Consider the following 25,134-nt stretch of genomic DNA (forward strand, 5'->3'; position numbering starts at 1 on the left):
CAACTAAACAAACATCAAAACTGCGTGTCAGAAGTGTGATTTGAACTCACGCCTCCGTTTGGAGACGAGAAACCCGGCACCTTATGCACCAAACTCCTGAGTGTAAGATAAGAGTGTATTTGGTAGCAGACAATAGTAATAGGATGGAGCAGGAAAATAAAATACAATATAAGCACCCAAATAGAACAGAAAATAAGCAAAAGACATAACAGTAGTAAATGGAAAAATAATAAAATAGAATATAAACAGTTGTGTGGTTATGCAACTATATGCTGCCAACAATTTTAACAGGTTAGGTAGACTGTAAGAGGGGGAAGTGTGGTAAAGAAATGGATTATTTACATGTATGGATTTACTTACAGATGTTGCTAAGTTACCTTCTCTTGATTGCTTACTTAAATTTGGATTACTAGATATGAAGTATGTAAGTAAATATATAAGTATGTATAAATATGTTTGGTGTATTACGAGCCTGGGAAACAAGTGCAACAAGAAAAAATAATGGTCAGCCTGTAAAGCAAGTGAAAGTTGTTAAAATAGAGTATTATTCTCAACGGGACGACCTGATTTAAAGTTAAATAAAAACCAAAAAAAGGTCTTAGTTCTCTTTTTACACTTCTTTATGTTGTAGAGGGAAGTTTGGTGACATGGTGTTGTTATTTTTCTTCCCCATGTTCTCAGTCAGCGGTGGAAGTGTTTTGGTGAATGAACAGAGGAAACGGTTTGTACGGCGGAGAGCGAGTCCAGCTGACGCTCTCATTGTTCTGCTTCCTGTTTGTCAAGTGTGAAAGTCCAGGGTCAAAGGTCACTTCAGACACGACCCCTCACTTCCTCGTTCTCGGTTGCTTTCTCTTTATCTTGCTTTCTTCTCCATTGTGTTTTTTTTTGTTCGTTCCTTCTCTCTCTCTCTCTCTCTCTCTCTCTCTCTCTCTCTCTCTCTCTCTCTCTCTCTCTCTCTCTCTCTCTCTCTCTCTCTCTCTCTCTCTCTCTCTCTCTCTCTCTCTCTCTCTCTCTCTCTAAAAATATAGGAGGTGGGCAAAATAACGGAAAAGAACTTTAACTTTGAACTAATTATATCTCAGTTACATCAGACAGACCCGTCATATTACACTGAATGTCAGTTATCTGTGTTTCAGCTTTAAAAAGCTCTGACTGTCACCACTTTTATATGTGAGTCTTCAAAGCAACATGAGGCAACTAACAGAGCTGCAGAGAGCATCGGTTACAAAAACTGTAAAATTATTTAGTGTTGCAAGGGGAACAGATGTGCTAAACACTGACAGACCGCACCGGTGAAGAGGAACGGTGGCAGAAAGTCGAGTCTCACTGACGGGGATTGACTCTACTTGCAAAAATTACAAAAAAAGAATTGATTCACCACCTCTGTAACACTCTCAACAAAAACCTGATGTATGAGCTTCACAAAGCTGGTGTTTATGGCAGCTGGAAAAGCTTCTATGCGGAAGTATTTTCAACTGCCAAAGCAAATTCAACAAGTGTAAACATTCAGTTGGCAGCCATGACAACGTGACTTTAACCACAACACCACCTGTGTGTCCGTCCGTCCACAGAGGCGTCGGTGTGTCCGGTGGCGCCCGTCCCGCCCGTCCCACCCGTCCCACCCGTCCCGGAGGAGGACAGCGTCCAGTTCAGCAAGCTGTCCTACCTGGGCTGCACCTGGGTCAAAGCCCCCCGCAACGAGCCGGAGGCCCAGAGAGCCATGGCCACCCTGCGGGCCGAGAGCGCCATCCCCATCCCCGTCACCCTGCACGTCCCCACCGGCCCCGACGGCTCCGTCAGGTCAGCCGCAGAGAGAGAGAGTGTGTGTGTGTGTGTGTGTGAGAGAGAGAGAGACAGAGACCTGGGTCAATAAGATAACATGAAACTTTAATGATCCTCATGTGGAACAAATTTTTTTATCCCCTGGCCACAGTGACTGATGGACTCCCAAATTCACCAGCACTATTTTACCAGGCAGTATTTTGTAATAATATATAGGGATGGGACAATTCACAATTCAATATGATATATTTGATATGGGGTTCACGATTCAATACAACCAGGATACAATGTGATAAATAAAAGTTCAGTGACAACAAAGTCTGACTGTGCAGAATTATGTTTAATTCTGAGACACAAATCTTTCTAGCGATGCCATTGGCTGCTAGAATGTAAACAACAATTTAAAAATGTCATTACAAAGTGACAATAATATAATTTGGATGGAGAGCTTGTGAAACTGTGATGGTCAAGCGTCTCATTTGTGATTACTACAGCAGAATAACATGGAGCTGATATCACCATTCATGTTCCTGACCCACGATACGTATTGTCACATTTTTGTATTGTGATATATTGCATTTCGATATATTTTCCCATATATAATAGTATAGTACAGGAGCTCTGATCGAAGGCCGGTAGAATAGAAAGAAAAACAGTACCGGCCACAGCAGAAATCCTCACCAGTGTTTGCCTGTTGATTTGTCACGCTGCTTAATAAACTGCACAAATATTGGCAAGGAAACATCAACTTGTATTAGTGGAGATATGTTTCAGTGTGTTCCTGAAGCAGAAGAAATGAAACGAGTTGATCAGGAGAGAAACTGTGAAGCGTACTGAGGGAACATGACGAGTTTAGTTACGCCACACAGGAAATGACACGTCTGTTTACACCCTGTGGAAAATGTCGATGTAGGTTGAAATGTGCAGGGTTAGGGTTAGATGGTGATGTGGCTTCACACAGTTATCTGGTGATTACATGGAAGTTTGAATACAAAATTTCGTTGCTATTTATAAAGGCATACCATTACCTTACTGTATCTGATACCATTTTTGGATATCAACATCTATTTTTAAAGCACAAAAATGTGTCAAAGGGATCAAAAAGCTTCACAATATTGGATTTTTGCCCTGGGATCTCTGGTTTCTACTAGTCTGTGGGTATTTTTGTCAAGAAAATCGATTGAATATGGTCTGAATCTTTCTAGGAAAGCAAATGGAATGAACAAACACCATCATGATTATAACTTGTTAATAATTCCTAAAAATTAGACACACCTTAAGACCTTTGCTTACAAAGTAGTATGGTTTTAGACCATAGACTGTAAAAAAAAGATGGAGTAGTGAGTGTGACGTCACCCAGAGGTTTCTGAAGGGCTGTTTTGAAGCCGAAAGTTGGGAGTGTACGAGCGCCGCCATGTTGACATTTTTTTGAGCCGGAGCAGCCAGAGTGAAGCTCCGCCTGCTATTGGTCCGTAATCAGCGACCTGCGTGATCACTGGACAGGCGACCTGTCAATCACTCGGAAAACAACCCTGTTTTATAAACGTTATATCCCGTTAATAAAGCAATTATTTTGAAAATCGCCCTATGGACACATATTAGAAGAAGTAAAATTAGCTACTGAGACCATAATCTCTTGTCAAAAAAATGTATTGACTTTATATTTTGAGTGAGAAGTTGGGCTGTGGTCCCATTGACATGAATGGAGTTGGGCGGGATTTAGAGTCTTTTTGGAGCCGGCCCTAGCGGACATTAAACGGAAATTATACTTCCACGTCAAACCACGCCGCAGCTCCTCTCCAAAAATGTAACTACACGTCAGGCGACGCACGGCCACAAGAACGGTGGCTGGCCCGCTTCGTGTTTCCTCCCACCTGTATCCGCTTGCTGTGAAGACAGCGGAGCAGATAGAAGAGAGACGAGCTGAGGAGAGCTGCAGATATACTGATTTGTAGGACACTTCATCCACAAATTATAAAGACTACCAGATGTCGCTGAATTCATGCTGATAAAATATCCCAGAACAGGAGTTTCAGATAACACTACTACTTCTTTTGTTATTACTTCCGTGTTAACGAAGCACGCTACTGCAGTTTCTGTTTCGGGGGAGTACGTGGAGTGCTGCACAATCACCGACGCAGAACCATAAATGCTTGGACCGTCGGCGGCACCCATGCCTTTGCTCCGGCGGCAGAAGTCTAATTCGGGCTTTAGAGGAATTGCAGCTTTCAGCCACTTCCTTATTGGCTTCAAAATTCAACTGTGGTTTTGACCGCTTGGGATAGAATCACTTTTGTTTCTTAAATATTGACTAACCAGCTTCAGGTAGCAATTTGGAATAAAACCCTTTTTTTCCCCCCTCTAACCTCTATGCTACCATCTCCCTCCACACATAATGAAGCAACACAGCCAGTCTCATATCCACAGGCGTTCCCGTTTAAATCGCTATTAGCCAGAATCTGCTTTTTATGGCTCTCTATATTTTAATGGTATTCCTACAAACAAAAAACTGTAGGTCCCATCTTATTTGTTTGAGTCGTGATAGAAAATGCTAATGAAAATAGACTGGAAGGCCCTAAAAAAAAACGAGTGTCGCGCCTGAATCACATCTCCAGTTTGTCTTCTGCTTGTTCTGAAAATGCTCCTGCCTGGTTTAAAAACACTTTTCCTACTTTTTCTCCCTGGCTCTTATTTCCTTCCCTGGAGCCTCTTTATCATACATGACCGATTTAGGGACACAAGAATATTTATTCCGTTGATTGTCAGGATATCTGTGGCTCTTTCACACCTTACGTTATGTTACTTGTAATGTTGGTGATCTAAAAGTTAATGCTTAAAGTTGCCCCATGTATCATTTTTAAAACATCAATATCTCACCCTATGAAGTGAAATAACTTGGTGAAAAAACTGTAAACAAATGAGAGCATGGTGGAGATGATTGGTTTCCTCTATCTCACAGCAGCAGTATTGTTAGTTCTAGTGTTTCTCCACATTAAGACTACATTTCCCATCAGCCCCGTTGCTTCCTGCCCCCCCCTCCCCCTCCCTGAAGAGGATGAACATGTTGGAAGTGATTTCTCCATCTTCCTTTCCCTCCTTCCACCATCTGCTGCCAGAAACTCTTTCAGCTTTAGCTCCGTTTGCTCTGGAAGAACAGAACCTCTTCCTGTTTTGTGCCGTAAAGCGATCCAGCAGATTTCCCTCCAGATCCACCAGGTGGAGAAACTATGGAGGATGCAGAGTAGAGGCTGAGAGAGGCTGACAGGCTGACCACTGATGGTCTGGTTTGTTTACAGTAATTATATTAGTGTCTCAAAATTAATGTAATAATAATGAATGTCGTCTTCATACCTAAATGACTGTGGTCAGGATCGTGGACCAGGCCTCGGGCACAGAGATCGCCTGCTTCCCCATCTACAAGGTGTTGTTCTGCGCCCGCGGCCGGGAGGGCTCGGTGGAGAGCGACTGCTTCTCCTTCACAGAGAGCTACCGCAGCTCCGAGGACTTCCAGATCCACGTCTTCTCCTGCCACATCAAGGAAGCCGTGAGTCACACAGGCCACACACACACACACACTCTGCAGCTAAACACTGCTGTCACTTATCCTGTAAAGAGTGACAACCGCATCCTGCAACTGCACTCACCACCAGAAAGATTCAGGTATGGACTCCTGGATTGGGGTGTGGATTTGGTCAGTCCAAGTGGTTTGAACCAGAACCACAACTGGCTGTTAGGTGACCTAAGGTGCAACACTTGTTACATTACATAATTTGAAAAAATGGCAGATAGTAGAGGGTTGGGGGACAAAATGATTGATATGTATTTGAGTTAGGGTTAGGTTTGGATTAAGGTTAACCCAGTTGTTGCGGTCCACAGACGGCATGTCGCGTAAAAGTCCCAATGCCACTGTTGGTGGCAGTTCATCAAAATTTGACAGATAAATTGAAGCATAATTGGTGTGAAGCATAATGCCGCGTTCACGTCATATGGGAGTTACCATAATTATTAGCAAAAAAACATTCAGGTCAACCTCCGAGTGGTAATTCCTGACGGTAAACAACGCAGAAGTGTGTCAATGCAGCAACAAACTGGCTTGTGGGTAGCCTACAATACAATTTACAATATCAGTTTAAACTTAAAATTATAATTTTCGTTTCCTTTGCTCCTCCAAGTCCTTCAGAAGAAGGCAGTAGTATCGGTTGATCGTAAAATACCGAACAGTAAAGAGAGGGAGCGCAACGACGACATCTTGAGGTTTCTGAACGCTTCCAAGTCAGAGTGATGGGAAGTCTTCCCATTATTCTGCTTCCTCCTATGTGATATGAATGCAGCATAAACGTTACTATGGTTACAGAGGTTATTTACAGCCGTCTGGAGGTCGGGGGAGTGGGGCGACTCCCTCTGTGTCACTCTGCTGTAATGTGAACCAGACACACTGACACTCACTCATTCTGTAGTCCAGTATTCACTCCCCAAAACTGACCGTGTTCTCCAGTGTTTCCAGTCTCCAATGGGACTCCAAGCTGGTGTCACATTACTTCTGATTGGTGCAGCTGACTGCAGGCTCTTGACTCTAATACCCATAATGCCACCAGTGTGTCTACAGGCTACAGTAGAATGACTAGAAGAAAATCACGAAGTAGTGATTTTTATTAGCTCCAGGAACAAACGGTAAATCTGCATCAGTTTATATGTACAGTATATTCTACTGTCTGCTGTCAGTACTGTCTCTGCTCAGCCAGCAGGGGGCGCTGTGGCTCTGTGTGTTTATATTAAAGTTAAATAAATAATCTGCTGCTTCTGCTCTGTGTTCAATTTCACACAGTTAAAAGAAAAAAATCACATAGATCTGAACTGGCTGCTGGTGTATGAAGATTAATATTGGTGTTAGTTTTCCAACCTGACTGAGCTATTCTATTCTATTCTATTCTATTGCTGTGTTCTGGCTTCTCTACTCTCATATTTTTCTATTTTATTTTATTCCCTATTATATTCTGTTCTGTTTGGTGCTATGCTGTTTGTTTCTATTCTGTTCATTTCACTTTGTTTCGATTCTATTTGTTTCTTTTTATTTCTGTTTCTATTCCATTCTAACCTTTTATTCTCTTCTCTTCTGTCTGTTCTATTTTATTCTACCAACTTTTTGTTTTGTTATCTATTCTCTTCACTACTCTATTCTCCTCTACTCTAATCTACTCTAGTATCCTCTACTTTATTCTCCTCTACTCAGTTCTACTTTAGTATACTCTATTCTACTCTCCTCTAGTCTATTATACTTTATTGTATTCTATTCTACTTTAGTATACTCTATTCTCCTCTACTCTGTTCTACTTTAGTATACTGTACTCTATTCTACTCTAGTATACTCTACTCTCCTCAATTCTACTCTAGACTCTATTTTACTCTCCTCTTCTCTGTTCTCTACTCTATGCTACTCTAGTATCTCCTCTACTCTCTTTTCTACTCTGCTTTACTCTACTCTACTCTACTCCATTCCATTCTGTTCTACTCTACTGTATTCCGTCCTACTCTTTCAAACCTCTATCTCTTTCTGTCTGAGTCTGTCTCTCCTCTCTGTTGACTCTTCTTCTTCTTCTTCTTCTTCTGTGAGTCTCTATCTCTCCTCTCTGTTGACTCTTCTTCTTCTTCTGTGAGTCTCTGTCTCTCCTCTCTGTTGACTCTTCTTCTTCTTTTTCTTCTTCTTCTTCTTCTTCTTCTTCTTCTTCTTCTTCTTCTTCTTCTTCTTCTTCTTCTTCTTCTTCTTCTTCTGTGAGTCTCTGTCTCTCCTCTCTGTTGACTCTTCTTCTTCTTCTTCTTCTGTGAGTCTCTGTGTCTCCTCTCTGTTGACTCTTCTTCTCCTGTTGTATTTGCGGTGCAGGTCAGTCGGATCCTGTACAGTTTCTCCACAGCGTTCCGTCGCTCGTCTCGGCCGGCGGACGGCCGGGACGCGGCGCTCAGCGGCCCGGCGGACAGCGACACCTTCACCTTCACCGTCTGCCTGGAGGTCAGGGAGGACGACGGCAAGGGCAACTACAGGTACACACACACACACACACACACTCTCCAGCACTGAGTGTGTTTGTTATCAGCTCAGTCTGCTGGTATCACAGATCTGCTGGTAGTTGGAAAGGTTTAATCTGCTGCAGCGTTACCACCAGCTCTTATCTGTCTGTCTGTCTGTCTGTCTGTCAGACATAAAGAGCTGAAGCTTATCAGAGGAGAGAGGCCAGTTTCTATTTTCACAAGCTCACATCTGGATTTTCATTTTCTCACAGATTTTTCTTTCTCCTCTTAAATGAAATGGTCCAAAAGCTGTTCAAAAAGGTCGAAGGCTGCCTGTGACATTTGATACACTCAGGATAAGACATTTCACATTGTTGTTTAACCAGGTTAGTCCCAGTGAGATTATGAATCACTTTTTCAAGGGAGACCTGGCCAAGGGAGCAGCATCAAGACAAACAGAAAAGTTGCAGACTAACAACAGACAACAGTCTATAAAGTCAGAATACAGTCAAACTCACACAGAAATATCAAGGTACAACAATATAGAAAGTCAAAATACGATAAAAATCAGATAAAAGAGAGAAAGTAAAATCTTCTGTATAATCTCAACATTATCAACCATCAGGAGAGAGCAGCTGTGTGCTTCACATCAAGTTGCAGTGACTTCATGAAGAGGGAACAGAATATATAAAGGCACTTTTGCCTGATTCAGTTCTGACTTCAGAGCAAAACGACGGTAAACAGTTGTTTCTGAGTCTGGTGCTGAGTCGTCAGTTTTCTGTATTTCAGCATGGAGCAAAAAAACTGAAGTAGCACAGTACCTTGAACTGGTACTTTTTACTTAGTATTTACTATCGTCAACTTGGATAAAATTAGTATTCAAAAGCGTAATGTGTTTATTTCTACAAGGATTAGGTTTGGCTCACATTTTACTAGTATATTATGCTCAATAGAGTTTAAGATTATGATGTACTCCCTTCATACAACTTTGCAGGGGAAGTTGTGTGGCAGCAGAAAGAAAGAATAAGGGAAACATTTCATATCGTTTCTTGATCAGTGGCTACTTGATGGGGGAAAAACATCTGAGACCGAGTTTATTTGCAGATTTATTTCTTATAAGATGACGTTGTGTCACTTCGTGCTATTACTTTGGTATTGGTACTGAAATAAAACTGTTGGTATCCCCCCCTGTCACCCCCCTCTCTCCCTCACAGTCCAGTTCCTAAGGACAGAGAGAAGTTCTACTTCAAGCTGCGGCAGGGCGTTCAGAAGAAGGTTGTGGTTTCAGTTCAGCAGATGTGCAACAAGGAGCTGGGCATCGAGAGGTGAGCAGCGGTGTGTTCAGGTTCAGTCTGCGCTATACTGTGATTTTACTACAGCGCGGTGTGTTCAGGTTCAGTCTGCGCTGTGCTGTGATTTTACTACAGCGCGGTGTGTTCAGGTTCAGTCTGCGCTGTGCTGTGATTTTACTACAGCGCGGTGTGTTCAGGTTCAGTCTGCGCTGTGCTGTGATTTTACTACAGCTAACGAGTATTGATGAGATGCAAGGTGCTTCAGACCTTACAGCTCGGCCTCGAGTGGATTATTGCTTTTATAAAACACCATCATAATAAAAAGGAATGCAGATGTTTGATAACTCTTTCATTTTTAACTGATGACAATTCAATAATAATAATAGTAATACTAATATTCCGGTTAATCAAATTAATATTCTTTCATTTTTTCCCTTTAAATTCTTTTATAATTCCCAAAAATATTGGTATTTTTTAGTATCTTTGAACAGAACTCTACAATTATCCGTTTAATAAACATCCATGGAGGATGAGCACTGGGTTTGGTCGATCTACGGAGGCAGAAGCCACCGGACTAAGTGAGAAGAGACCGGAGCGTTTTACATGCTGATCAGAGGAAGAGGAGTCTTCTAATTAGCGTTAGCAGAGTGAAGCTTAAAGGTGTCAGCTGTCACCTCAGCAGTGTATTATATCCATCACATCACATCCCAGCAGCTCGGCTCCCAGCTGTGCTAGATTCTGACCGTATGTGAATGTGATGCGATTCATGGGAGAAGGAGACGTTTAGTACTTTTTGAGGAGATGAGTTGTTCACACAGAAAATAAGGAGTGAGTCTTCTGTCCTGACCGCAGTGAGGAGGTCTTTCCACTGTGGACCCAGGAAGGATCTCATCAGCTGGTTTCCTCTGGTCTCAACACAGTGGAAACGTTTACTTTGTTGTATTTCTTGTATTTAGCTTGTTTAGATGCAATTACAAGTGAAGCAGGGCTTGTAAACAAAAGTCACAGCACTCACAAGAAGCTTGTTTATTGGTTTTGGGTTGAGTTTTGGGTTTTGGTGAGACATTTTGGCGGAGGTCAAAACAAATCTGATTCCAGTCCCTGTAACTGCAGCGGAGCATGATGGTCTTGTCTGCACTCTAATTTACTCTGGGGTTCAGACCACATTCTGTCCTTGGCCCAGATATTGAGGAGGATTTCCTCTCATCTCATCTTGAATTAAAGTTTTCTTCATTTTGTTCTGCTAGGCTTTCCAAGCAGGAGGACCTGCTGGTTATCAGATGTCAAAATCCGTCTCCTTCTACCCATAATCCCTTGTGTTTTGGGGTGGTTTCCTGTAGATGATGGGATTAACAAACTGCACCGCAGTTCTCTTGTTAGAGGACTGAGACTCTCGGTGCCGTTATTTGGTGCCACCAGAGTTCAAAGGTCATCGTTCTCACCTGGACAAACCAACTGAACTAAAGGAGGAAACACTGCAGAGTTCAGAGAAACCGCTCACATGTGAGAACGCGCCCCAAAACAAAAATCTCCTTTCTTGGTATATTATGACTTTCCAGACTGAAGGCTCCAGTCCAGGCAGCTGTACTTGGCTTTCCCCAGGTCGGGGCATGCAGCCCGTCAGCGGTCAATACACAGCAATGGGCAAACGACAAGAACGACAAAAGAGTGTAAAATGAGACGAGCCGCCCAAACAGAACATAATGAGAGCAGTCAGTCTGGAAACTGGAAATACTGCTGTCCTGAAATCAGCTGACTTCCTGCCGTCTCTGTCGTGTTTGCTGCAGCAGCTCAGCAGTAGAAGAAGAACTGGGTCGGCTTCATCACCCCCCCCCCCCACCCCCCTCCTCCTCCTCCTCCTCCTCCTCCTCCTCCTCCTCCTCCTATTGTTATCAGACGGAGACAGACACCTTCCCTTCCCTCCCGTTTATTTTTAGTGTCAGCAGAAACCCCTTATCATGTTCACAGCAGCTCCTCTCCAGCTGAAGTGTTGTGACACTCAGCTGCACCAACAACACTTCACTTTATCTTATTAGTATTTATTTGTCTAATAGCCTCAACTGCATCTCAAATATGCTTTTGCATTACTCTGCGAGTCAACAGTTTGAATGTTCTATATTTCTCATTCTCTTAAAGCCATTTTGATCTAAAGGCTTCTGCTTAAATGCTTGAAATGAGTTTCTTAGACGAATATAAATAGCGAAGTTGATCCTATGTATGAATTTCTTTCCAAAGCCTTTGACTTTCCATCAAGGCAAAGGGCGGCTGCTTTAAAGAATCTAAAATATAAGATAGTTTTGATTTTTTTAGCACTTTTTTGGTCACTGCATAATTCAGTTTGTGTTATTTCATAGTTTTGAGTCTTTACTATTATTCTAAAATGTGGAAAATGGTATAAATAGAGAAAAAAGTGGTGTGTCCAGACTTTTGACTGGTAGTGTATCTGTCCTGTGGATGCAGTTCATTATGTTTATGCGTTGAGCGGCAGGACGTCCCGTACCCAGAAGGCCACAGGTTCAATGTCTCCGGTCTCTCAGCTGTGAGTCTGTTGTCTCTTAGCGACTCTTGACCCCTCCCATCCTCGGTAAGACAGCTGGCTAAATGCCTAAAATGTAAATATATTCTTATGTAATTTCATTTCTGACACGGAGAGATTCCCCTGCTGACCACTGGATGGCGCCTCCATCCCAAAGCTGAAGGGACTCTGCTCTCCAGAGTGATGCTGCTGGATGATTATGATGAACTGGAAACAACATGAACCACGCTGCTTCAGGTCACCGTCTTAATATGGATGGAACCGGAAGCCTCAGCCCTCCAAGAACATGATGATGGACTTTATGGAACTTGGATCTTTGTAAAATCTAACTTAATTATCCATCATATGACAGAAAATTGTCTTTGCATGGACTTATAAAAACAGAATAAAAATGCAAAATACACACACACACTGTAAAAAACTGCTTAAAATGGCACCTAAACAGACAGACAGGTGTGCAAATATACAAAAGTTCAAAGTGTCCTATTTCTCATTCAAGTCACATGACTTGGACATGAGTCACAATTTGAATTGCTTGAGACTTGACTTGACTTGGGTTCTGGTGACTTGGGACTTGACTCTGACTTGTACTTTGATGACTTGAAAAGGTTTCTAAAGTCTTGACTTGAGATCTTGTGTTTGTGTAAATGACTTAGATTGAAAGTGATGAGATTTGTTCCAGCGGACGACTGAATTTAAATTCTGTTTTCTGAATTTGTATGGAATGATTGAATTTATTGAAGTTGAAACTGATTATAGAAATCAAACTCATGATGCTCTTACCAAGTTTTTATCCTATTAAAACCATATTGCATTGAAAAGTCCTAGATATTTAGTTTTCTTTAAGATATTAAATTGATACTGGACTCTTGATTTGTTCTGACTTGACTTGCTGTTCTACATTTAGACTTGAGACTTGACATTAATGACTTGAGACTGACTTGGGACTTGAGCAAAGTTTACTTGATCACACCTCTGTTTTTATAGATATTCCTGTTGTCTTTGTAGCGGTGTCCTGGTGGAGCGGTTGAGCGGGGTGGAGGGTGTGATGTGTGGTGTCCCGTTCTGATAGTTGTGGCTGTTAAAAAACAAAGAAGTGATGCTGCCGTCTCTCTTCATGGTCCTGGCACTGTGACTTTGACCCTTGAACTCTGTCCTGTTGGTTGAGGTTCAGACTGAATCTGCTGTAGCTTTCACTGTAAGAGAGTCAGCTAAAGGCCTGAAATACAAATGAAAAATCTAATGTTGTACTGTTATTTTATTTTAAGTGTGGTTTGGTTAATTAGCTCGTCTTCACAGTCCAGTTTCCTTTCTCTCTCTGTCTAACTTGACTCTCTCTGCTGTCAGATGTAGGCTGAAAACCCCCGGTTGAAATATTGATTATTGATTTGTGCACGCTGTGTGTCCCTCTAGGTGTTTTGGGATGCTGCTGAGTCCAGGACAGAAGGTCCGCAACAGTGACATGCATCTGCTGGACATGGTGAGCAGAACCTTAACTCACTTAACTGAGAAACAGTGTTCAGTATACAGGTTTGTAATGGTGGGACAGAGCAGTGGTACTCAACCTTTTTGGCTCGTGAGTCCTTAAAACAAAACGACCCCCCCCTCCCGTCACAGGCTGCTACAGACGGGTGAACAAAGAAGTGATTTTTCCTACTTTCAGATACAATTCACCCACCAATTATTGGTTGAATAGTTTACTCCTGTTTTTATTGCTTAAAAAGAGCTTACCCCAATTTAAAAAAAACAAAAAAAAAGTTTACCTCAGTTTTGTAAAAAATATGGTTAAAAACAAATCGATCATGCATTAGACTGCACTATCAGGATCTAACGCTGTAAATTTCTTGTGGTTTTTACACTGCCTTGTAATTCCATGTAGTGTTTGCTGTAGTTAATGTATATTTCATCCTATTTGTGAAGATTTGTTGAATGTATATTGTACTCTGCTTGGGACTGGGGGTGAAAAGTAGCTTTATATCTCTGTACAATGCATCAGACTTCTTGGAGGTTTATGTTTTTATTGTACGTGGTCCATGTTAAATAAACTTAAACTTAATTTTTATAGGTGGAATGGAGTTTACCTACCTTTTCATGTTAATGTACATCTTGATTATCAGAAGTCACAGTATACATAATATAAGAAGTCTGATACAAGATACATGGAAATAGGATTATTACAGTGACATAAAGCATGAGTTAATGTGCAGGAGTCGATGGGGAAGAGCTCGGACGGGAAGGCCTACGTCATCACAGGAACGTGGAACCCCAACATGGCCGCCTTCCAGGCGCTGAACGAAGACACACCTAAAGGTGAGGCTCCGCCCACCGCGGGTTACTTTCCCCAAGTGTAACATCAGCTGGAGTGACACTTCATACACTTCCATCTGCATCCAGAGCAGCTTTGAGACATGGAAGGTTTGCTTGTGCCACAGAGAAAAGCTGAAATAACTTGTAAAGAAGTCATTTTCCCCAAGAGGATTAATGAAGTGATATCTTATCTTTTTACTCTCTGAAGAATCACTGGTCTGCACTCATATATATATATATATATATCTGTTTAACTCATAATTCATGCATTTGTCATGAATGTCGTGAATTAAATATGAGTTAAACTGATACATATGGATGGACCTGTGATTCTTCTATTGATATAATGGATCTATGCACCACAGACTATATTGGACTGATGCGGGTGCTGTTGCATTAATCTGCTCTCTTAGATTCAAATTACAGCCGTATGTAAAGACCTGTTAGTCTGACAGCTGCCTCCTTCACTTCATCATGTCAAACATGTAAACATGGAGGCGGTTTGTTGGCTGCCGGTCCTGAACCAGACCGCTGGGTAAACGGATCAAGACGCCTGGACGTTTCAGGTCCTCTTTCGCTTTAAACTATTAATCCACTAGCCTGGTAAGACCGTCCTGATCACGTGACCTCACATTCTGTTTCGCTCCACGGATCAGTCTGGACTTCTAGCCACAAACATCGATTTCAGTGGGCGGGAGTACTTGCCTTGACAGACAAACTCCTTCAGCCAATCAGCGAATCCAAATTCAAATCCAGTAGGAAGAACGGCGAAAACGTCTTTTCCGCCGAGAAACTCCGCTAGTGCGTACTCTTGTTCTTGTTTAATTGTTGTTATTGAGTCTATTTCTGCAATAACTGCACTTATGGCTGTGTTTACTCTACTAACGTTAACGTTAACGCTCGTTGCTTCGGGAGACGCCATTACTGTTTTGCCAGCGCCAGCATCAACTACAACGCAGTCCCTGATTGGCCCGGTTACATTGTAATTTCAGGAAATCGATGTGGGCGGCTAGAAGTCCAGACTGATCCGTGGAGCGAAACAGAATGTGAGGTCACGTGATCAGGATGGTCTTACCAGACTATTAATCCACTCCTGTCTTTGTGCTTTTGCCTTGTTGAATTTATCAGACAGAAACTGAAAGAACCCCAATCTGTTTCCTTGGAGAAATATCGCTTGCAGCCCCAAACACAAAACTTTTTGAGTCACTCTATGTTCAGTTTAGCTGTGTTTGCGGTCTCACAGATGCTGGTTACTGGTTGTTTGCAGACATGAATGAGTGAATTCGGTCCGTACGTCATCACCACAAATGCGTCGTGGGACTGTACAAGACTCTCACACCTGCAAGGTCACAATTTGGCGTTGCGCATTAGAGCTTGAGTCTGAGAGTTACCTTCCTCCGTCCCTCCAGCGGAACATCTGGCCTCGTTCCCGGCTTAATGAACTGCGGCTCGTCAAAGCTTGGCATGTTTTCTAACATGGAGGAGTGAGCGCACGCAGCCGGGCAGCGGGTCGCTCAGCGGGGAGAAGAGTGGAGGAAAACCAGCGCTTTGAGAAAACTCACTTTCTGTTCTTTCATTCTTTTTTTACCTTTATTTAACCAGGTAAAGAGAGAGAGACCTGGCCACCAGCAACTAAACATACATAAAGTTACAGATAATACAACAAAGAAAATAACTTAGAACTAGAAATAGAAACATACAACTATATCATGACAAATACAAAATAAAATTTGGACTGGGGGTAAAAGAACTAACAATTTAGACAGTCACAGTTCCCTATTGAATGTGTTTCCAAGTCTTTTAAAAAGTTTTTAAATTCACCAACAGTAATCAAATTTTCCAACCGCAAATCAGCTTCATCATCATTCTTATTGTTTTGCAGGTTTTTAAGCCTTTTGTATTTCAGTCTGTTCTCTTTGTTTCGTTCGTTGAACAACGTCAGCCTCTGATTGGTCGATAACGTGGACCATGATGGAAACAAGCACAGGACGTTTTTCATGTGATCCTTAACAGTTCATATGTACACATGATATGACTGTTGGCAGAAAAACTCTCAGGACATCAAATACTGCAAACTGTAGGATCATTTTATTGCACACAGAAAGAATGCATAATAGTACTTATAGTTGTCAGTGAAGGAATTCAATTGTAAATCTAATATGTTAAAATTTAAAGAGTCTATGTGCAATTTGTGGTCCAATGCTGACCTCTATCGTTCAGTGAAATTCAATCTGTTTGGAGGATTATATACATGCCGAATTTAGCAGAACACATTACAGATTAATAATAAAGTCTCAAATTATATTTTCCGATGTGTGTTTTTTGCCGATAAGCGAGACAAAAACAAATTGGCAGATTTTTGAAGGGACCTTGGTGTGGCAGGAGCCTTCAGCCGCGGCCCGCTCCTGTGTTTTTCTCTGCAGCGAGCGCCGGCTGTTCACTTTGTTTCACTCACTGCCATTCAGGAACCTGCTGATATTTACTAGTCTTATTATGCTTCAGTAAAACAGAAATATTGCACATTTAACCTTTACATGTAAGCCAAGAAAGAAGTTAAAGAAGAGGGTTTATTGATTTGGTCAGCGCTGACTGGACGAAACATTCACATCTAGAAGTTGAAGTTGAGATGAAATACCTCCGAATTCAACCATGTCTTTAAAAGGGAAGTGTTTACATGTGCTGGGATAGGAACCCAGTGTGTGTGTGTGTGTGTGTGTGTGTGTGTGTGTGTGTGTGCAGCACAGTGCGAGTGTTTCCAGGCAGAGACCTCGCCTCACCCAATCCATTACAGCTAACAAATTAGGCGACTTGGCAACTTGCTGACTCGAAGGCCAGGAGAGTTTTGACTTGAAGGTGGATGGCAGGTTGTCAAAGCAGTCTAGCTCAGGGGAGCCAGGCAGTGTAAAGCACGACTCACTTCAACACACACACACACAGACACACACACACACACACACACAGCAGCCACTTGTAAGTCTGCCCACATCCTCACAGGGAAAGAGAAGTCGGAGACGTTCAGAAGCGGTCAGGTATCAGGCGTAGGCTTCATCTTACTGATGAGAAATGAGTTGAAACTGCTTTTGAGTTTTCAGGTGTGTGTACACGGTGATGAAAGTGTTTTTATATGTTTATACTAAGGATGAGACGATCTGCTTCTCTCACGATACGATTCGATACGTGATATGTGGTTCAGGATTCGGTACAACCAGGAAACGATGTGATAAATTAAAGTTCAGTGACAACAAAGTCTGACTGTGCAGAATTCTGTTTATTTCTGAGACTCAAATCTTTCTAGCGATGCCATTGGCTGCTAGGATGTAAACAACAATTTAAAAATGTCATTACAAAGTGACAATAATATAATTTGGATGGAGAGCTTGTGAAACTGTGATGGTCAAGAGTCTCATTAGTGATTACTACAGCAGAATAACATGGAGCTGATATCACCATTCATGTTCCTGACAGCAGAATAACATGGAGCTGATATCACCATTCATGTTCCTGACCCACGATACATATTGTCACGCTTTTGTATTGCGATGCATTGAATTTCGATATATTTTCCCATATATAATATCTAGGACTTTGAAGTCATTGTCCCATCTAGTTTATACGTGCTTTTACATTTCAGCAATTTAGTTGATGAGTTCATCTTAGATGTAGATTCTCACACACATTCTGACACTCTTCATCTCTCTGGCGCTCTCTCTCTCTCTCTTTTACACACACACACACACACACACACACACACACACACACACACACACACACACACACAGCCAGACCTTTGCCCCCACAGTGACCCAGCTCCCTCCTGTGTGTCACTGGTTTCGTCCAGATAAGCAGGTTTACACGAGCGTGGCCGTATTTCTGGGCAATAATTCAATATTATCATTTATCGTGTTTCAATAGAATCATATCCTGATTAAATAATGATAACGAGTTATCGTGATACACAATTCTGTTGTCTAAATTAATGATAAAAGGCAAATACTAATTAACATAAATCACAAAAGTTGATCTAAAATGAAATGGGTAATATTTGAAAATGACAAATGATGTTTTATCATACTATCATACACACCTTCATTTTGAATTACCAAGGACCCCTAACCCCACTGTGTAATTTTTGCTTGCTCGGGTAATTGTTCAAACATTTTTAACTTCAGTACCCAGCAGTCCTGTGTGGCGAGGTCAGTAAACTGCTCACAGCTCGCTCATGTTTACCGACCCGGCCGCTCTGTGATGCTTCAGACCAAACGATACTGAAGGGATGAGAGAGATAAATTATTTAACGTTTTCGACAAAAAGTGGAAACGCCTTCCTTTTGAGGCAACTTGATCTCTCAAAGCCTGGCGCCTTTTATTTTTCTTTTCAAGATGATCATAAAAAACATTTTCTAGTTTTGATTCCTCACCTCCTGTGTGGAGAAGACTTCCCAGCAGTGACCATGTCCCATCCCAAAAATTAGTTTGGAAATAGAAAGAAATATGACAAACCTTTAGCTTCTCTATTAGTAAGGATGGGACTAGAGCTGCAACGATTAATCGATTAGTTGTCAACTATTAAATTAATCGCCAACTATTTTGATATCGATTAATCGGTTTGAGTAAAAAATTCTCTGATTCCAGCTTTTTAAATGTGAATATTTTCTGGTTTCTTTACTCCTCTATGACAGTAAACTGAATATCTTTGGGTTGTGGACAAAACAAAACATTTGAGGACGTCATCATGGGCTTTGGGATACACTGATCGACATTTTTCACCATTTTCTGACATTTTATAGACCAAACAACTAATCGATTAATCGAGAAAATAATCAACAGATTAATCGACAATGAAAATAATCGTTAGTTGCAGCCCTAGATGGGACACTCTTCTCTGTTGCATCCACACTTTGGGATTTAGACCAATAAGGCTGGAGTTTTACGTAAAAACCTTTTATACGAATGTTTTGTGTGAAATAGTCCCATGTATATTTTCTGCTTCATTACAACCTGTGTACAGTCAGTGAGGAGACTCCACTGACTAATCTTTCTTTTGCTAGCAGTTAGGAAATGGCGGTTGCTGCCAAACGAATGTGTTTTAATGTGACTTGAAGCAACTGATCCAGCACCTGCAGAGTCTGAATCATCACAGGAAACGTCTCCATCGTCTCAGTGAACCGTCTTAGTGTCGGTGTGAAGGGACCGCTGGTGCTGATTCGCTGCCGCCTGAAGCTTGAAACAAGACCGTTTCCCCCCCGAAACATTTCTCTGAACCGGCAGTTCATGCTTGACATTATCGTAATTGGAATCTATTTTCAGATCCCGGTGCTTTGTTGTTGTCCCTCTACCAGTTGATTAAAATAATAAAACCTCCTCCCTGTGAAATAACTTCTCTGCCCCCTCTTTCTCTTTTCCAGTTGTTTATTCCTCCTCTATAATTAGGCCGGTCGCTGTCGTATTTTTTTTCTTTCTTTCCCCAGAATGGGAGCGGAGTGATTAGTCGGTGAGGCTCACCTCTCTTTTTGCATGGAGGCCTGTTGTGTAAACCAAGCGCTCCTCTGCTCTGTGACACCAAGCTTTGATTAGACTTCAAGCCTCATGTTGTGGGCGAGACTTTTTTCACCCACCAATTAAATTTATGGTTTCCAAAATTCACCGGAAACTTTTGCCTATTTCACCAGGCTAATATGATGTTTAGAGTAGGAAATAACTTTTAGTCTCCATCAGCGTTGACGCCAATCTGACGTTCTCCTGCTCCACAGGGCGCATGACGCTTTGTTGTTTTGTTGTTTTGTTGTTTTGTTCTGCCTGGAGCTTCTTGTGAGCAGAAATAAAAACATTATCTGACGTTAGCTGGGGAGTAACTGGCTAGCTCGCTAACTAGTTTAGCTGTTAGCTCTTCTAGCAGATGATACAGTGTTGAGCAACAAGCAAAGCCTCACCAGATATTCCCAAATACACATCCAGTCTGATCCATCCTTTATGATCAGTGTTGTGATACCAGAAATTCACTTACTACTGCGACCGATTTCTCCACCAGGACTTTCTCCATCTTTGTTGTTGTTGTTGTTGTTATGGGAAACGGCCAGCCTCCTACGTAGCATGAAACCCCGCCTCTCCTTCATCCTAATTGGCTGGCTGAGAAAAAAGCGATTCACGTCACTCTGTGCTTTTCTGAAAAGTTGAACCAAACTCAACTGCTTGGCTGCTCCACATTTTAATGCAAAAAAAGGCGGTGGCAGTTTTGGAAAAAAAGGCGGTTAAAGCCATGGTGCGTGTACAGCTGTTTATCATGTGTACATATTTCCAAATACAGTTTTTGAATTGTGTAGATAACAAATGGGCTTTGCTGATTTACCAAGTGCATACCAGACATCCAAACCCTTCATTAAGTCCTGACGGCTTTAATTCCAGTTTTCTAGAGTTTTGTTCTTCCTGCTGATGATGCAGTTTTGTTAAGTTTCTTTTTCACCTGCATCAGGTAAATGCAGGCTGATATTCTGCTGCTGTTTCAACTGACAACAGACACTTAGACTGTAGACACACACACACACACACACACACACACACAGGCATATATAGACAATGCACACACTCACTCTCACACTCTATTTCACACAAATGTATACAAACACACTTTATCTCTCCTCTCACACACACACACACACACACACCCCAAACCCTAACCTTAACACACACATGCACATTCAATCTCACAGTCTCTCACGTATTCTGACACTTCAGCCTTTCTCTTGCTTTGACACACACACACACACACACACACACATACACACACACACACACACTCCCTGGCTGACCTTTGCCCCCACGCTGACCCGGCCGCCCCCCTGTCTGTCCTGTCTGTCCTGTCCGGTGCAGATAAGCAGGTGTACATGACGGTGGCGGTGGACCTGGTGGTGACGGAGGTGGTGGAGCCGGTCCGCTTCCTGCTGGAGACGCTGGTCAGAGTTTATCCGCCCAACGAGCGCTTCTGGTACTTCAGCCGCAAGGCCTTCAGCGAGACCTTCTACCTGAAGCTCAGACAGGTACCTGCTGCGTCCCGGGCCGTCACCGCACCTGCATGTGTGTGTTTCAGATCAGATGTGTTTTCTTTGTCTCGGTCGGTTCTACTGCTGGTATTTCAAACACCCTGCCTATATACTGTAGATCGTTTCATTTCATACTTTTCACTGTATTTCTAGTTAATGGGTTCTAGTATTTTAATCAGAATCAGAATCAGTTTTATTGGCCAAGTATGTACACATACAAGGAATTTGACTCCGATTTTTCGTTGCTCTCAATGTACTTACGCAGAATAAATATATAGCTAAAAACAAGGGCAACAAGATGAACAGAGGTAAACCTAAACATTTAACTACTATGTACAAATATGCATATATATAAAAAAGTGTATATATATACAAATGTAAACAACACTAGGACAATAGTGCAAAGATGCTGGAATAAATGGAGTTGTTGGTTTAACAGGTTACATTATATACATGAGATATTATATATTACATACATTATACACACATTATATACACAAATCAGATATTGTACAGATGATGATGATGGGGGAGGAGGAGCAGGAGGAAATCCCTGGTCTGGGCCTTTCACTCCTGCCTAATTATGTTTAATATCACCCCATTTGCTCTATTCTCATTTATATTCTATTATTCCTTGCTGTATGCTGTTATGTGCTGCTGCAAAAACCCAGCTTCCCCATGGAGGTCGTTAAAGTTTTACCTAATCTAATCCAATCTAATCATAATATCTGCTTAACAATTATTATTAAAAACTAAAACAAAAACCCACACAAAACAAGTTGACTAGTTGAGGATCAACATGTTAGAGGTGATTTTGTATGTAACAGATCTATTCCAGTCCAGTTTCCACCCACTGGTTGTGTGGCAGTAAAGATCCACGATATTCTGAAATAAACTAAATGTAAAAATAGATGAAACGGTTGAAGTGAGTTGGCAGGAGTGGATGTGGAGATGTCAGGCTGAGCTCATGTGTGAAGCCTGAGCAGATGGCAGTAGTTTGGCGGTGATGGCAGCGAGGTGTCGGCCATATTGCTCTCACCGGTCCGATTTTACAAGGTCAGCGAGCGGTCGGACGCTGCGCCTCAGAGAGCCGGGACACCTGGTGACTGAGAGCTGCAGATATGAGACGACCATGTGAATAACTCAGCAGACTCTCCAGAGCCGCCGCTCGCAACCTTTTTGGCTCGGGGCCCTTAAAACGAAGCCATGCCCCCCCCCCCCCCATGTCTCAGGCTGCATACACAGTTCAACCAAAGAATGATTTTCCCTTATCAGGTTGCTTCATTTAATTAATCATCAGAGGCCTAGAGGCTGAAAACTTTCAGTGTTTCACAAAAAAAAAAGCAAAAAGTAGAAAAAAATCTGAAACAATAGACACGATAATACATTTTTATAGTAGAAATATGCTTTTTTTCCCTATCCCATAAATCATCTCGCGACCCCCAGGTTGAGAACCACAGCTCTCGTGTATCCTTCTCTCTCTCTTTTGCTCTTTCTTTCTGTCTCTCTCACTTTTGCTCCCTCTCTTAGTCTCTCTACCTCAATTAGTCTAAAATGTGAAAAATAGTAAAAATAAAAAAAAAAATGCGTCTGTCCAAACTTCTGACTGGTAGTGTATATATTCACATTTTTCGTATATTCTTCAGATCATATCATTTTCTTTGTCTAGGTTTGTTCAACTGCTGTTATTTCAAACACCCTGCATATATAATAATACTTTATTTATTTAGCACTTTTCAAAACAAATGGTACCAGGTGCTTCACACGAACAGATCAAAACAAAAGGTGTAATGTGAAGATAAAACATAAAACTGTAGTCACACCAAGTACCTTATCAGCCTGTTCTGGCTGAGCAACATGAACAATGATTGGCTTTACCTGCTCATCATATCCACATTACTATTACTGAATACACATTACTGATTACTAATGATCATTACTAATTTTCCAAATTTTCTTGTGTGTAAATATCTTATGAAAGCACGAATACTCATTCTGCCCAAATATCGTCACATTATCAATATTGCGGTATTCGTTCTAAAATATTGTGATATTTGATTTTGTCAGTATCGCCCAGCCCTCCTCTCCCCTGTCCCCCTAGCTTTTGTATGGGAACGCTCAAATCCTGATCATCACAACCCAACATTTCCTCTTCCACATTTCATCGCAGCTGTGTTAAATTCTGACAAAACTGTCTTTATCCCGTGAGCCGACATCTGGCGAGGAGATCCGAGTGAAAACGCTCCTCCTCCGGTGTGACGCGTTCGAAGATTTTGTTGATGTCGCTAAACGCGCTTTATCCAATATCTTACCTGATGACTGTGAAGGCTCCGTGAAAACCATCTGGCCCGCTGAGTTCCTCGTCTGATTAAAATGCGCTGAGAGAGAGAGAGAGAGAGAGAGAGAGGGGGGGGGAAAGCATATTCACTTCCCACCCACCAACACAAGGACACCCAGGCTGAGCACTTGCCGCAGGTGCTTAAAAAAAAAAAAAGCGTCAAGTCGTAAGCCTCCGCTCTCCTGTTAAAAAGCAAATCTCGCGGCGGGCGGCGGGCGGCGGGGCGAGGGAGGCGCTGGATTGTCGGGAGCTAATAAGAGGCTCTGTCTCATTATTGGCGTGTGGGTAATTAACGGCGGCGGCCCGACTCGCCCGCCTGATTGCCTCTCTAGTTATCTCATCAGCAAAGGGAAGAATGTCGGAGCGGCGCTGTGGTTAAGAGCTAATTAAAAGATAATATTGTGTGGTGTTTTTTTTGCGGGAGATTCCAATCCAAGGTGGGTATTTTATTTATATATTTTCCGGTCTTCTTTCGCCGGAGGCCGTCATTAGCCGGGCGAGGAGCCGGGGAGACGTTATCGGCGCCGGCTTCTCGGAAATGTATTCTGCACCCGGTTCACTGGGAATCCAGACCGTCTCAGTCCAGTCCAAGTCTGTTCCAAGAGTCAAGACCGGGTCTAAAGGGACTCGAACCGGAGCAAATCAAGTCCTATTCAAGACCAAAATAGGCAACAAACGGTGTACATGTCTTTCCACATTCAAAAGTAATGATTAAGGAGTTTCTTAAGGATGAACAGAGATGCAGATCTATCTGCTGATCAGGACTAAACCCTTCAACATCCAGCTGATCAATACATGGGATTCTGTGGATCAATACATACAGATTTCTACAGGTTAGAAATCACTTAAATTGTTTACAGTGCTGCGGAGAAAATAAACCAAACATCAATCAAATTGATCCGAAGCATCTTACAGTACTGAGAGCACACAGTACAGTATTTATCATGGGCGACCCCATGGGAATCAAGACTACTACTACTAATAATACTACTACTACTACTACTATTACTACTACTACTACTACTACTACTACTAATACTACTACAACTACTACTACTACTATTACTACTACTACTACTACTACTACTAATACTACTACTACTACTAATACTAATAATATTAATTGCAATAAACATTACATTTACAAGAACTTAAAAGAGGATATGACCAGTTATAGTGTAATATATGAGAGTATTAGCATATGAATGTGTGTGTGTGCTTACTACTGTGTTAATACTGTTAATACTGTGTTAGTGCTGTGTTAGTGCTGTGTTAGTGCTGTGTTGGTGCTGTGTTAGTGCTGTGTTAGTGCTGTGTTAGTGCTGTGTTAGTACTGTGTTAGTGCTGTGTTAGTACTGTGTTAGTGCTGTGTTAGTGCTGTGTTAGTACTGTTAGTACTGTGTTAGTGCTGTGTTAGTACTGTTAGTACTGTGTTAGTACTGTGTTAGTGCTGTGTTAGTACTGTTAGTACTGTGTTAGTGCTGTGTTAGTGCTGTGTTAGTACTGTTAGTACTGTGTTAGTACTGTGTTAGTGCTGTGTTAGTGCTGTGTTAGTACTGTGTTAGTGCTGTGTTAGTACTGTGTTAGTACTGTGTTAGTACTGTGTTAGTGCTGTGTTAGTACTGTTAGTACTGTTAGTACTGTGTTAGTACTGTGTTAGTGCTGTGTTAGTGCTGTGTTAGTACTGTGTTAGTACTGTGTTAGTGCTGTGTTAGTACTGTGTTAGTGCTGTGTTAGTGCTGTGTTAGTGCTGTGTTAGTGCTGTGTTAGTGCTGTTAGTACTGTTAGTGCTGTGTTAGTGCTGTGTTAGTACTGTGTTAGTGCTGTGTTAGTGCTGTGT

General features: G+C 41.9%; 1 protein-coding gene across 1 annotated transcript in view; it reads left to right on the forward strand.

Moving 5' to 3' along the window:
- rabgap1l (RAB GTPase activating protein 1-like) overlaps positions 1-25,134 on the forward strand; it is a 167,370-nt gene that overhangs the window by 3,827 nt on the left and 138,409 nt on the right. The window contains exons 3-9 of the mRNA XM_078285512.1: positions 1,572-1,800; positions 5,152-5,326; positions 7,661-7,818; positions 9,000-9,110; positions 13,027-13,093; positions 13,821-13,923; positions 20,787-20,953. Coding sequence (XP_078141638.1) covers positions 1,572-1,800; positions 5,152-5,326; positions 7,661-7,818; positions 9,000-9,110; positions 13,027-13,093; positions 13,821-13,923; positions 20,787-20,953 — 1,010 coding nt within the window. The remainder of the gene's footprint in view (positions 1-1,571; positions 1,801-5,151; positions 5,327-7,660; positions 7,819-8,999; positions 9,111-13,026; positions 13,094-13,820; positions 13,924-20,786; positions 20,954-25,134) is intronic.

The sequence above is a fragment of the Centroberyx gerrardi genome, chromosome 9 (assembly GCF_048128805.1).
Source record: "Centroberyx gerrardi isolate f3 chromosome 9, fCenGer3.hap1.cur.20231027, whole genome shotgun sequence".
Taxonomy (NCBI): domain Eukaryota; kingdom Metazoa; phylum Chordata; class Actinopteri; order Beryciformes; family Berycidae; genus Centroberyx; species Centroberyx gerrardi.